This window comes from Phocoena phocoena, chromosome 8, assembly GCF_963924675.1.
Source record: "Phocoena phocoena chromosome 8, mPhoPho1.1, whole genome shotgun sequence".
Taxonomy (NCBI): Eukaryota; Metazoa; Chordata; class Mammalia; order Artiodactyla; family Phocoenidae; genus Phocoena; species Phocoena phocoena.
In genome coordinates, this window is record NC_089226.1 from 106593046 (window position 1) to 106607436 (window position 14391).

The window sequence follows — 14391 nt, forward strand, 5'->3', positions numbered from 1 at the left end:
ATCCACCTCAGAAGCTTAGGGGAGAGGGCAAGAGGAAGCAGATGCAGGGAGCAGGGCAAAGCAAGGAACTCAACTGTATGTGGCAAAGAAAGTGATGCTTTACAAGCAAGCAGATGTCTTGAACCTGGCTAAGGCATGAATCACAGAAACAAGTGCAGAAACACAGCTTTTGGGGCAAAGCCAGAGGGGGCGCTGTCTCCGGAGGAGGTGGGGAGCTGCCAAGCCTCAAAGACTGTCCCCCACCCTGCAGCCCCCAGAAGGTCTCAGGCACAAAGCCCCCAGGCCTCCCGGGGTCAGCAGTCAAGTGTCACCCCCCAAACGTTTGGAAATGCCAATGTACCCAGAATTGAGGAATTACATTTTTCCTATTTTCTTCATAAATTATATCTCGTAGGCTTCGGCAAGGCCCTTTGCCACTTGAAAATAAATTTAGAAAGATGGTACATTAGGGTTACACAATCTCGGTTGTTTACCAACACGGATAAGAGAATGAAGTTACATAATCTTCTGTGTGTGTGTGTGTGTGTGTGTGTGTGTGTGTGTCTGTGTGTGTGTGTGTCTGTGTCATTCTTCCCAGCCCTGAAAACTTGAAGTTTTAAGAGCAAGGTCTCCCTGGCATGGCAGAAACTGTGGAGGACTGTTTCCGGCCTTCGGCAGCCTAGCGCACTTCTCCAAACCTACCCTAGCTGTCCAAGGTGCAGACAAAGAGTCCTTTAGGGCCACTCAGCTCCCATTGGCAAGGCCAGCCCAAGGATGGAGTAACCTTCTTGCATTTCTCCAAGTTCAGAAAATTCATGAACTTGAGTCTAAATGGGAGAGGGAAGAAGGTCATGACGATGACAAGAGGATATTTTGTAGTAACAGTGGTGGCCACTGCCCAGCCGCCCCTGTGCCCGGCACTGAGATGCAGCTTCACACGCTAGATGCTGACGGGAGAAGGCGGAGTCGCTGTGAGCCTTAAGGAGCCTCTTCCAGGGCCACAGGGCTGGAAAGTGCCGGAACAGGAACCCAACTCCATCCTGTCTCCCCCACCCCATCCTGTCTGATCCCAGAATGCATTCGTGGGACCACAGCAGGCTGATGACATCGTGGCCTTAGAAGGCAGCTTTATAATCATTCTTTAGAATCATTTCTGTAGGCCCTGAATGTTCCTCAGTGGCCATTTGACAAGTAATTATTGCGTATCAACTGTATGAATCCACTGTAAAATGAGGTGGAGTAAAGAAAGTGCTGTCGTCAAGGTACAGGCAGGTTCTCGGGCCTCAGTGATTGGGTGAGGGGCAGTCCAGGATGACTTCTTGGAGGAGGTGGCATTTGGCACACACACCTTGAGGAACTAACGGCATGCAGAAAGGCAGAAAAACGGGAGATTTCATTCCCACTGGGCAGGGCTGCTAGCGTGGCCCCCGAGGGCTAAACCTCAGCATGGTTGCCCCCAGAGACCTGCGTCCCCCTCCTGCAGGGATGGAGGATTAAAAATGTCCTGAGGAGTGCCAACTGTGTGCCCGAGCCCCGCTAGTCCTGGGATGAGACCATCCAAGTCACCGTCCCCCCCTCAGGGAGGCAGCAGCGCATCATGAAGGAGTGCAGGCGACGCTGCACGCGCTCCCCCGGCCCGCACTTCCTTGGCCTCCGAAGTCCCCAGCCCCCTCTGCAAAAGGAGGACCAGGGTGTGGGGTTAAATGAGATGTACTGTGTCCCAGACTCTTCTCGTGCCTGGGCACAGAGTACTAAACATTCCATAAGTGGGGGCTGCGGGCAACCTTAGGGGGCTCCGGGGAGCTGGACAGGGCGGGCATGCAGAAAGCAGGGGAGGCTCCCCCGAGGAGGTGAGAGCTGAGTGACAGCCGGCCGGAGTCAGCCAGCGGGTGGAGCGGGAAGGGGCAGGGAGAGCATTCCTGACTTCTATCTCAGAAGCGTGTCTCCCCTGCAAGGTGACCCGCAACTGAACTGTAAGGTAGGGGCGACTGGACCTTTCCTCCCTGACATGAAAACCGGGCCACCAAGGGGCGCTTTCCCCGGATAAAAATAAAACTTGGAGGGGCCCGCAGGAACGGAATACTTTCTTGCTGTGTTTTAATTTCTACGGAAAATCTGAGCCGCGTGGCCGCCGCCCCGGCCATAAGCGGGTGCACAGCGCGGATCATCTTTCTTGGAGGCAAAGGAAGCCGGCCGGCGTGTGGGCCCCGCGGGACCGGCAGGGTGGGCGCTCTCGCACCGCAGCGCGCGGGGCCGGGGCCGGGACCGGGGCCGGGCGGCGCGGGCGGCGGGCGGAGCGGGAGGCCCGGCCCCCCACGAGCCAGCGCAAAGCGAACGCTGCCTGTCCTCTTGCAGAGGCCGCCGGGGCCGTGGATGGGGAGGGCGCGCCGCCCGGCGGTCCTGGCGCACAGGCGGCCGCGATGAGGGTCAACGAGAAGTACTCGACGCTCCCGGCCGCGGACCGCAGCGTCCACATCATCAACATCTGCGCCATCGAGGACATCGGCTACCTGCCGTCCGAGGGCACGGTGAGTGCGGGCGGCCGCGATCCGGCGGGAGGACTGCGCACCTGTGCCGCGCCCCGGACGGGCTCGACTGGTGGGGGGCGGGGCGCGCCAGGTCCGCGGGGCTCGGGGCGCGTGGGGGGCGGCCACCCGCGCGCCCGCGCCCGCCCCGGCCCTGCGTCCCAGCCCGCAGCCGCTTCGCCCGAGCGGGCCGCTGGGGCCCCCGGTGGGATAGCCGCCTCGTCCCTGGAGGGTGGCAGCCTCCAGGCCCCACCCCGCCGCCACCCTCCGGGGACCGACCTGTACGGGGCGCGGAGTCCCCCGGGCGGCGCGGGGTCCGGCACGGGAGTTGCGCACACTCCGGGCAGCAGGCGGGCGCCGGTCGCTCGAGACTGACTTTCCGCGCTGGTCCCGGTCCCCAGCCCAGCGCTAGCGCCTGGCCTGGGTGGTAGCCGGGCCGCGTGGGCCAGCGCCTGGCCGACCACGTGGTTGGGTCCCCTGTCTGGGGTCCCCGGTACCCCTACCACTCTCTCTGGGGCGGGACCCAGCGGTCACAAGGATCCCCGGAGGTCAGAATTTGCCCATGTGGGGTTGGCTTAACGCTGGAACAAAGTTTGCCTGAAGGGGGAAGGGCTGAGACCAGCGCCCTCAGCCGGGGAGCCCCGCTGCCGCTCGTTCCGGGGCCAGAGGACAGACTCCCCTTTCTCCCTGGTGCCCACACAGCCACTGCCAAAGCCCCTCCCCAGGAGATGCGGAGGCCCCAGCCCCGTGTTTCCCTCTGACCAAGCCCAGGATTGCCCTAGACTGCCTCTCTGGCCTCAGCCGGAGTCCGGCCGGGCGTCCAGGGAGGTGCCTGTGGGGTGCGGTCCCGGAAAGGCAGAGACCCTCTGGCCTTGCACCCCCTGGGGTCATGACTGGGCTCCTGTGGGCTATGGGGTGTCCTCTACAGCTGGGCTTGGGCAGAAATGCTGGCAATGTTAGGGACCTGTGTTGGTGGTGACCTTGAAAGTTTAGGATCATCATTTCAGCGCACACTGTGTGCCTGCTGCGTACCAGGCCCTGTGGGATCCCGGACACCACCAGAGTGAAAGGGCCGGGGAGCCCCCCCCAGCTGGGGCTTAAGGAGCAGTGGTGGAAGTTACCCAAGACAGCGACAAGGGATGCTTCCAGAGCGATGGGCCCGCCGCTGTGTGTTAACTCATTTCACTCTCTCAGTAACCATATGGGGTAGGTGCTGTTACCACAGATGAAGAAACTGAGGCCAGGAGGGGGCAGATGACTGTCCCATGTCACCCACCAGCTGCAAGGAGAGCTAGGAAGGGCGAAGACACAGAGGCAGGTGACCACGGACAGCCTGTCGGAGGGATGAGCATTCTGGAGGAGAAGGGGCCAGTTATACCCATAACGGGGTGGGGTGGGGCCTTTCACACTAGGAAATCACATATTTGAAGACCCAGAGGTGGGAATGAGGGGGACACCGGTTAGGAGGCATGAGGTAGAGGTGGCAGCTAAGGAAATGGAGAGAAACAGGCACTCCAAGATACACCAGATTCAACTTGAGAATGAACGGGCTGTGAAATTAAAAATGGAGCCCTTGGGCTTCCCTGCCGGCGCAGTGGTTGAGAGTCCGCCTGCCGATGCAGGGGACGCGGGTTCGTGCCCCGGTCCGGGAAGATCCCACATGCCGCGGAGCGGCTGGGCCCGTGAGCCATGGCCGCTGAGGCTGCGCGTCCGGAGCCTGTGCTCCGCAACGGGAGAGGCCACAGCAGTGAGAGGCCCACGTACCGCAAAAAAAAAAAATGGAGCCCTTAATAAATGGCCCCTGGGCTCTGGAATTTTAGTTCAGGGACCCGTTGTCTCTCGCAATCCAGAAATTCTCAGTCCCCCAAACTCTGGTGAGGGCCCCAAAGTCTGCAGAGAGGCAGCTCGGCTCTTCTTTCAAGCTTCTCACTGCCCAGAAGCAAGCAGAAAAGCCCAGAGGAGACTAGTGACTTATTTTGCACGGAAGCCTTACGGTGGGGAGGCTTCAGGTATGACGGGCCGGGAGGGCCGTGAACCAGGAGCGCGTGGCCGCAGGAAGGAGGGCTGAGCTGCATCCCACCAGAGAAATGGCCACAGACAGGCTGGAAGCAGTGGCTCTAGGAGCTGGGGGCCTGTCTGTGCAGGGCAGGCAGTGTGCCGGGGAGAGCCTCCGAGGGCATCCCCAGCACAGCTCAAGCCAGTAAGTGTTGCTCAGTCATTTCTTTGAGTCACCCAGCGAAGGTGGCTCTGTGCAGGCAGAGATCTGTGTAGCTGGATCACTTTGCTGTACAGCAGAAATGAACACAACATTGTAGATCAACTACACGTCAATAAAAAATAAATAAATATAAAGAAAGAACGCACTGGGTCGCAGTCCAGCGACCAAGGTGTGGATACAGGGCTCCGTTCGCCTTTTCTGCCCTTTTCTAAGAGTCTGGGGAGGAAGTTTGCAGAGACAGGTAGACTGCCCTCGCGCTGTTTGTGGTATTTGTGTCAGGGCACACCTGCTGTGAAGGGGACTTTTGGCCCCTGACCTCTTCCCACGTAACCTCAGACAGCCATCTTTCTGCCGTCCTTGGGACAGCTCAGGGGTTCATCTTCAAAATACGTTCAGTTCTCCCATCACACTTGGTCCTCACAAGAATCCTGTGACCTAAGTCGAGGAGATGAGCCCCTGGCTCAGCCCAGAAGATCCGCGTTCCCCGTTTGGAAAATAGGGATGAACCCCTTGTAGAGACGCTGAGAGTCTGCAGGCGGTGTGCCCTCCCCGCCCAGAGCCCGCGTGTCCACCTGGCTCTGCCCCCCTCCCATGCTCTTGCCCTGCCCATCAGCAGCAGCGTTATTCCCCAGCGTCCGCCAGCGTCCTCCACGTTCCCCCCAGGCAGCCTTCGGGTCTGGCTTTGCTGCCCACTCTCCTGCGAGGAGAGGAGCCACCTTTAGCGGCCAGCTCCCCGTGACGCTGCATTTCTCCGCCCTCCCTGATACAACCCAGGGGAGTGAGCAACTGTCTTCACACCGGGGTGGACCCGGGATGCCTGTCTCAGGAGTTAGAGGGAGAGTCCGCCCAGCCTAGACGTTCTTTTACTCGGTCCTCCTGGCTGCCAGTGGGGGCGGCTTCTATTATCCACCCACTTTACAGAGGCGGAAACCGAGGCCCAGAGACGGTAGAGTATCCCCTCGGGACTCGTAGCTGGAGAGGGACCAAGCCTGGACTTACCTGAGGCCTCTCGCTGCCCAAAGCTCCCCTCCACCTTCACCTGAGCTGTGGTTCCAGGAGCAGTGAGGGTGGAGCTGCAGCTCAGCTGAGCGGCTACACTCAGCCTAACGGTGTCCAGTGGAGCAGGCCGCTGGGGATCCGCCGGGAAGCAAGGGCCCGATCGCTTCGCCCGCGTGAGCCCCGACTTCCTCCGGGCCAAGCAGCCCTAATTACAGGGGCCCTCAGGCGGGGACTCCGTGAAAGGCTGTGCCCCATGCTGAGAAATAGTGTCACCCCAAGTCCCTGTTACTGTTGAGGAGGGGCGCCCTGGGTGTGCAGACAGGATTCCAGGCTGGGCTCAGCCCGCCTGCGCTGTCACCTCGGGTGCCCCTCACCCCACCGGGCCTCAGTTTCCCCTGACAAATTGATACAAACAACTCTTTCCCGCCTCTCCTGCAACATGACCCACCAAAGGCGCTGGGGTGGTCCATGGTCTCTGTCCTGGGCTGGGCCTCCCTCCTCCCACCCAGGCCCCCAGCTCTCCCAGTACCAGCTGCCCGCCTGGGTGTGGGCCTGGCTCCTTAGCCCTGGTGCAGCTCCGAAGACTCTGAATGGTGCAGAGTTGCTCGTTTGACCTCTTCCCAGCGTGATTTTATTTATTTTCTCTTATTTCCGAAGAGACCAGCTTGCAGCAGACCTTAATACCCTCAATAACCAGCCGAATCCCACGGGGACGCTAGAGAAGCGGGTGTGGCTTTAGCAGAAGGACCTGGGCTTTGAATCCCCCACCCCAGGTGGGCTCCCGGCTCCTTGGCCCCCTGGAGTCCTTCAGGCAGATAAGGAAACCGAGGCAGGACTGTATGTGCAGCGACCCACCCTGAATCCCGCCAGTACCAGCCACCGCCCTCCCTCCCCAACCTCGCTCTGGCCCCTGAGACCACCCCCCAGGCAAGCTGCTGAATACTCGACTCCCGGTCTGGGAGTTGACGCGGGAGAGTTGAGACTAACACAGTGGTTACCTGGCCCCGACCACACAGCTAATCAGTGGCAGAGCCGGGCCAGGCGAGGGCCGGTACGGTCCCGCAGCCACCTTGACACGACATTGCCACGCCTGCTGGCCATCAGAGGTCGCACTGTGCAGAGCTCAGCTCTGCTCTGCCTGGGACCCTGTGGGCCTGTGCGAAGAGCACCCCCCGGGGGGTCGGCCGTGCAGATTTCACAGCCCATTCCAGCCGCCTGGTCCCTCCCAGGCAACGTGAGCTCGCTGGGGAGAGGCGGGAGGCCTTCGCGTGTGAGCACCCAGCCTGGCATCTTCAAGTACCGTGAGCAGCGACGTCTCTTGAATGGCAGCTCCTTGAAGGCAGGGCTCTCTGCAGTGTTCTCAGCCGTCTGGGCCCCTAGTGATCAGAGGGCGTGAGGGGAAAGAGTTGGGGAGGGCAGGTGGGTGGCCAGTTGTCTTGGAAGCGCGCTCCCCTCCGAGGGCCCGACCCCAAGCCCTTGACGGCGAGTGGCTTTCTTCTTCTGCCCCCGCAGCTGCTGAATTCCTTGTCCGTGGACCCCGACGCCGAGTGCAAGTATGGCCTGTACTTCCGGGACGGCAAGCGCAAGGTGGATTACGTCCTGGTGTACCATCACAAGAGGGCCTCGGGCAGCAGGACCCTGGCCAGGCGGGTCCAGCACAGCGACGCCGGCCTGGCCGCCCGCAGTGCCCGGCAGGACCAGCCCCTGCCCGGGAAGGCAGGCCCCGTGGGTGCGGGCGAGCCCGAGCCCCCACTGGACTACCACGAGGATGACAAGCGCTTCCGCCGGGAGGAGTACGAGGGCAACCTGATGGAGGCCGGCCTGGAGCTGGAGCGGGACGAGGACGTAACTATCCCCTTCTTCCGGGCGGGCGGCCGGGCGGGAGGGCAGGTCCTTCTGCCGTCACCTGTTCTTAGAAAGGGGCCGAGGCCAGCGCCCTTCTGGTCGAGTGTGGGGAGCCCGAACCAACGCCCTCCCCACATCTGCCCCGGGGAGGGGCTGGCCTTCTCGGCAATGACCTCCGGGGTCAAGGCATTTCCTGCTCTGGTCAGTTCCTCCCCTGGGAAGATGGGTGGATGACCGTTTCACGGGCGGAGGATGAAGGTCTCCTAGGAATCTCCCTGGCGCTTGACCTTGGCTTCTGGGGCCTCAGTTTCTCAATCTGTCAAAGGGGGAGGTTGGCCTGGCTGATGCCCGGGGGCCCCGGCGCATTGAAATCTGTGACCATAGCACTGGTTTCCAGAGCTTCTCTCCTTGGCAAAGCCTGAGAGTCTAGTCTAAGGGAAGTTTTCTGGGGAGAGCAAAAGGTCGGCCGCCTGGCCGGCTGGCTGCCCTGGTGGCAGAAGGCATGGCAGTGCAGGGAGAGTTGACCTTGGCGGCCTGGGGACAGCAGGGCAGCCCCCTCAACTTCTCAGCGGGTTTGCTGATGCTGCCCTGACAGCTCCTTAACCTCTCTGTGCACGGTGGGGCGGGGAGCATCTCTTCCATGAACAGTGGGGGGCAGACCTCTAGCCCGCAGGAACTGCGGCTGTGCCGATTATCCAAGAGTCAGCCAAAGTCTCCACAACACATTAGGAGAAGTAAAAGTAGTCAGCAGGTTGACTTAGGGACCCACGGGTCCATCGTGAATGTTTAAAATGGAAGTTGGTATTAGTTTTGCTATTTTCATCAATGAGAACCACCGCGTCCTTGGTGAATGCTTTGGGTCTGGTGATAAGGAGGCTTTTGGGGTACCTAGAATAGAAAGCTACAATAGCGGAGCCGGTGGGAATGCTGTTTCGCAAGATGACGTTACTTCCCCCGAAAGCAGCCAGGTATGCTCAGCGGGCCTCATTCTACCTCGGCCCGGCTAGTGGTAGAGGCATCTTGCTCTCAACGGGGACCACCCCTCTGGGTGACGCTTTGGCTGCCGGCAGGCGTGGGTGAGCTCTGGCTGTAGGGTTGGTTCCCGCTGGAGTTGCGAGGGCGCCAGGGGCCTTAAGACGCTTTGATGACCAGGAAGCAAAGGTTGGATCCTGACCGGGTGGCAGAGAGCCTGTCTCCCTGACTTTGGGGGCCGCAGCTGCAGACAGGCCTGTGCTGGTCCTCTGTCCAGTGAGGACCAGCAGGTCCTCAGAAACAGTGAGGTTTCTGTCTCACTTTGTCTTAGACCTGAGCTGAGGCCGCTCGGGAGAGAGAACAGTCATTCACGCGGACTTTTCCCAGTCCCGCCCGGCCAGCCCCGTGGCCTTTTGTCAAAACAATACTGCTACTAAACAGGCTTGAATTCAGAGTGTCCTTTATAATTGGAGGAACGAACGGCCTCCATTGGAGGCAGGGGAGGCTGGAGGGAGGCTGGTGGCAGAGGCCCCTCCTGGGAGCTGTGATCCTGGGCGCAGTGTTACACGACCGAGAGATTTACTCTCTCTCACCTTCCTGACTACAGCGCTGAAATCTCATGTTTGAAAGGACATCCCCGCCCCCTGGGTCTGGTAATTCACTCTCCCTCTCCGGGCCAGATCCCAGACCCTCTACCTGTCCTTTGCAAGACTTATTAAGCTTCCCCATCTGTCAAACAGAGATAACAATCGTGTTTATATCACTGGATTGTCATAAAGTACTTAACTCAGTCTGGCAGTCAGGGAATTCTCATTGGCTGACGTGAATATTCAATCATATATTTTTGCTCATATGGAAATGGAATGACCGTGCTCACGAAGGAGAGAAGAGCATTTCCAAGTCCAATTAAATACTACACCACACATGTCATTTTAAAAACTCTATGACTTTGAAATAAATAGCAAACGTAAAGACCTTGATTACGACCCCCCAAAAAAGATTGAATTGTCCCAATAAGTGATGAAGATTCTGCCCCCAATTCCAACACGTACGGGTTGTCTTCCTCACGCCACCCAGCACTTCTCCGACACCAGCTGGATGTCCTACAACTTAACTCAGTTTGGACACTACCCATCTGGAGGTAGCATCAGACCCCAAGGTTAAGGGCTCTACGAGGCCACCCCCTCCACCACCAGCCGTCATTTGCAAGCTCAAGTTGTCACCTGTGCTCTGACCCACTGGCTACAGTTCAGAGGTTCTAAGGACTTTGGGTTCTATTAATTTGCTAGAGCAACACACAGAACTCAGAGAAGCATGTTACTTATTAGATCACTGGTTTATTATAAAAGGAAATAACTCAGGAACAGCCAAATGGAAGAGATGCACAGGGCAAGGTGTGAGGGAAGGGCGTGGAGCTCCCATGATTTCTGAGCACCGTTCTCCCCAAATCTGCACGTGTTCACCAACCCAGAAGCTCTCCAGACCCTGTCCTTTCGAGTCTTTATAGAGGATTCATTACACAGGCAAGACTGATTAGATCACTGGCCATTGACGATTGATTCAACCTGCAGCCCTTCTCACCTGCCCAGACATCCGCGGAGGGACCAGAAGTTCCAACCCTCTAACTACACGGTTGGTTCCCCTGGCAACCAGCCCCCATCCTTTGGAAAGGAGGTTCTTTCCAAAAAGTCACCGCATTCACCTAACAAGAGACACCATTATTGCTCTCCCCACTTAGGAATTTCCTAGAGTTTTAGGAGTTCTGTGCCAGGACCGGGAGACAAAGACTGAAAATCTATTTCTTATTACAAATCACAAGATCACAGTGACCCACCATTTCATTGATAATTTAGCTCTAGAGCTTAAGAAGCTTTTCCAGCAGTTGACTGGGTCTTTTTTATTTTTTAACATCTTTATTGGAGTATAATTGCTCTACAGTGTTGTGTTAGTTTCTGCTGTATAACAAAGTGAATCAGCTATACATATACATACATCCCCATATCTCCTCCCTCTTGCGTCTCCCTCCCACCCTCCCTATCCCACCCCTCTAGGTGGTCACAAAGCACCAAGCTGATCTCCCTGTGCTATGCGGCTGCTTCCCACTAGCTATCCATTTTACGTTTGGTAGTGTATATATGTCCATGCCACTCTCTCACTTCGTCCCAGCTTACCCTTCCCCCTCCCCATGTCCTCAAGTCCATTCTCTACATCTGTGTCTTTATTCCTGTCCTGCCCTTAGGTTCATTAGAACCTTTTTTTTTTCTTTTAGATTCCATATATATGTGTCAGCATATGGTATTTGTTTTTCTCTTTCTGACTTACTTCACTCTGTATGACAGACTCTAGGTCCATCCACCTCACTACAAATAACTCAATTTTGTTTCTTTTTGTGGCTGAGTAATATTCCATTGTATATATGTGCCATATCTTTCTTATCCATTCAACTGTCAATGGACACTTGGGTCACTTCCACGTCCTGGCTATTGTAAATAGAGCTGCAATGAACATTGTGGTACGTGACTCTTTTTGAATTATAGTTTTCTCAGGGTATATGCCCAGTAGTGGGATTGCTGGGTCATATGGTAGTTCTATTTTTAGTTTTTTAAGGAACATCCGTACTGTTCTCCATAGTGGCTGTATCAATTTACATTCCCACCAACAGTGCAAGAGGGTTCCCTTTTCTCCACACCCTCTCCAGCATTTATTGTTTGTAAATTTTTTGATGATGGCCATTCTGACCGGTGTGAGGTAGTTTTGATTTGCATTTCTCTAATAATCAGTGATGTTGAGCATCGTTTCATGTGTTTGTTGGCCATCTGTATATCTTCTTTGGAGAAATGTCTATTTAGGTCTCTGCCCATTTTTGGATTGGATTGTTTGTTTTTTTGATATTGAGCTGCATGAGCTGCTTGTACATTTGGGAGGTTAATCCTTTGTCAGTTGCTTCATTTGCAAATATTTTCTCCCATTCTGAGGGCTGTCTTTTTGTCTTTTTTATGGTTTCCTTTACTGTGCAAAAGCTTTTAAGTTTCATTAGGTCCCATTTGTTTATTTTTGGTTTTATTTCCATTTCTCTAGGAAGTGGGTCAAAAAGGATCTTGCTGTGATTTATGTCATAGTGTTCTGACTGTTTTCCTCTAAGAGTTTCATAGTGTCTGGCCTTACATTTAGGTCTTTAATCCATTTTGAGTTTATTTTTGTGTACGGTGTTAGGAAGTGTTCTAATTTCATTCTTTTACACGTAGCTGTGCAGTTTTCCCAGCACCACTTATTGAAGAGGCCGTCTTTTCTCCATTGTATACTCTTGCCTCCTTTATCAAAGGTAAGGTGACCATATGTGTGTGGGTTTATCTATGGGCTTTCTGTCCTATTCCATTGATCTATATTTCTGTTTTTGTGCCAGTACCATACTGTCCTGATTACTGTAGCTTTGTAGTATAGTCTGAAGTCCGGGAGCCTGATTCCTCCAGCTCCGTTTTTCTTTCTCAAGATTGCTTTGGCTATTCAGGGTCTTTTGTGTTTCCATACAAATTGTGAAATTTTTTGTTCTAGTTCTGTGAAAAATGCCATTGGTAGTTTGATCGGGATTGCATTGAATCTGTAGATTGCTTTGGGTAGTATAGTCATTTTCACAATGTTGATTCTTCCAATCCAAGAACATAGTATATCTCTCCATCTGTTTGTATCATCTTTAATTTCTTTCATCAGTTTCTTATAGTTTTCTGCATACAGGTCTTTTGTCTCCTTAGGTAGGTTTATTCCTAGGTATTTTGTTCTTTTTGTTGCAATGGTAAATGGGAGTGTTTCCTTAATTTCTCTTTCAGATTTTTCATCATTAGTGTATAGGAATGCAAGAGATTTCTGTGCATTAATTTTGTATCCTGCTACTCTACCAAATTCATTGATTAGCTCTAGTAGTTTTCTGGTGGCATCTTTAGGATTCTCTATGTACAGTATCATGTCATCTGCCAACAGTGACAGCTTTACTTCTTTTCTGATTTGGATTCCTTTTATTTCTTTTTCTTCTCTGATTGCTGTGACTAAAACTTCCAAAACTATGTTGAATAATAGTGGTGAGAGTGGGCAACCTTGTCTTGTTACTGATCTTAGAGGAAATAGTTTCAGTTTTTCAGTTGGGTCTTTCTTTTTTAACATCTTTATTGGAGTATAATTGCTTTACAATGGTGTGTTAGTTTCTGCTTTATAACAAAGTGAATCAGTTATACATATACATATGTCCCCATATCTCTTCCCTCTTGCGTCTCCCTCCTTCCCACCCTCCCTATCCCACCCCTCCAGGTGGTCACAAAGCACCCAGCTGATCTCCCTGTGCTATGCGGCTGCTTCCCACTAGCTATCTACCTTACGTTTGGTAGTGTATATATGTCCGTGCCACTCTCTCACTTCGTCCCAGCTTACCCTTCCCCCTCCCCATGTCCTCAAGTCCATTCTCTAGTAGGTCTGTGTCTTTATTCCCATCTTGCCCCTAGGTTCTTCATGCAGATTGGGTCTTTTTTAAATGAAAATATTACTGTGGCACAAACTAGACAGTTCAAGGTTTCCAAGCAGCTGGAGTTGAGCGTGAGCCATCTTCCTGCTGTAGTCTTTCAGGTCATAACTGAGTTTCCCACAGGCCCCTGCAATCCGAGCTTCCCTCTGAGGTGAACTAGGCCCTGAGGCTGTTGAAAGGACCTTCGTTCGCTGCAGCCTGTTGCTTTCACCTGAGACCAGAATCTACTCAGGGGCCGGCCGGCCGGGTGCGTGCAGTCTGCGGGTGTATATGGTCCCCTGCCAGTGAGATTAGCAGAGAGATGCCCGGCTCATGACTCATTCCCGGGGTGTGCTCTGATTACAAGGAGTGAAAGGGTTTGCAGTTTGGGGAACAAGATAGCCTCAGAGAGAGAGCCCAATCGCACAATCTTACCCACTTTGAAGCAAAATTTAGGGACTTATGTGCACTTTCCTGGGGAGAAAACAATCCGTGGAATCCATCAGATACTCAAACAATGACGCCCAAAAGATGAAGCATCATTGCTTTAAGGCGGGATTTCTCAGCCTCGGCACTGCTGGCATTCAGTATTTTGCAACATCCCTAAACGCAACCAAAAATGTCCCCAGACATCGCCAATATCCCCAGGGAGCTAATATTGAGAGCCTGCTTTAAAGGCCGGATGGGGGTGGAGGGGTGGGCGTGGAGGCGGCAAAAGGGAAGTGAGAGCGAGAGAAATGGGGGGGCAGTTAAATAAGGCCTCCTGAACACCTGGGAACCCCTCCTCAACTCTCTGCTGGCCCGGCTGTGACCAGGCAGCACATGGAGGTGACCAGCAGCGCAGAGGTGTGTGAGCTGCCTTTGCTCCCCCAGGGGCCAGCGGGTGTGTGAGACTGAGCCGCTCCTGGGCAGCGTGGGCCACGAGCCCCACACAGATGGGGCCCCTGTGTGCCGTGCGAGCCTTTCTCCCCAGTCAGGAGGTTCATTGTTGTGAAGACATCCCGTGATGACCAGTGGAAGACCGGCCTGGCTCAGGGCACAGTGGGGGGCGGTTCTTAGGGACACAGAACAGTGAGTGTCCTGGGGCTGCCGGAACCAATGACCACAAACTTGGGGGGGCTTAAAACAACACAAGTTGATTCCCTCCCGGTTCTGGAGGCCAGAAGTCCAAAGTCAAGGCGTCAGCAGGGCGTGCTCCCTCCCAAGGCTCTAGGGGAGCATTCCTCTTGCCTCTTCCAGCTTCTGGGATGCTCCGGGTATTCCCGGGCTTGTGGCCGCGTCCCTCCAACCTGTGCCTCGTCTTCACATGGCCTCCTCTGTACATCTCTCCTCTTCTCCTAAGGACACCAGTCATTCTGCTTAAG

The 14391-nt window shown here is 55.0% G+C and overlaps 1 protein-coding gene across 1 annotated transcript in view; it reads left to right on the forward strand.

Annotated features, from left to right (window-relative positions):
- Positions 1 to 14391, forward strand: part of ANO1 (anoctamin 1) — a 158944-nt gene that overhangs the window by 69928 nt on the left and 74625 nt on the right. The window contains exons 2-3 of the mRNA XM_065883194.1: positions 2335 to 2507; positions 7234 to 7566. Coding sequence (XP_065739266.1) covers positions 2335 to 2507; positions 7234 to 7566 — 506 coding nt within the window. The remainder of the gene's footprint in view (positions 1 to 2334; positions 2508 to 7233; positions 7567 to 14391) is intronic.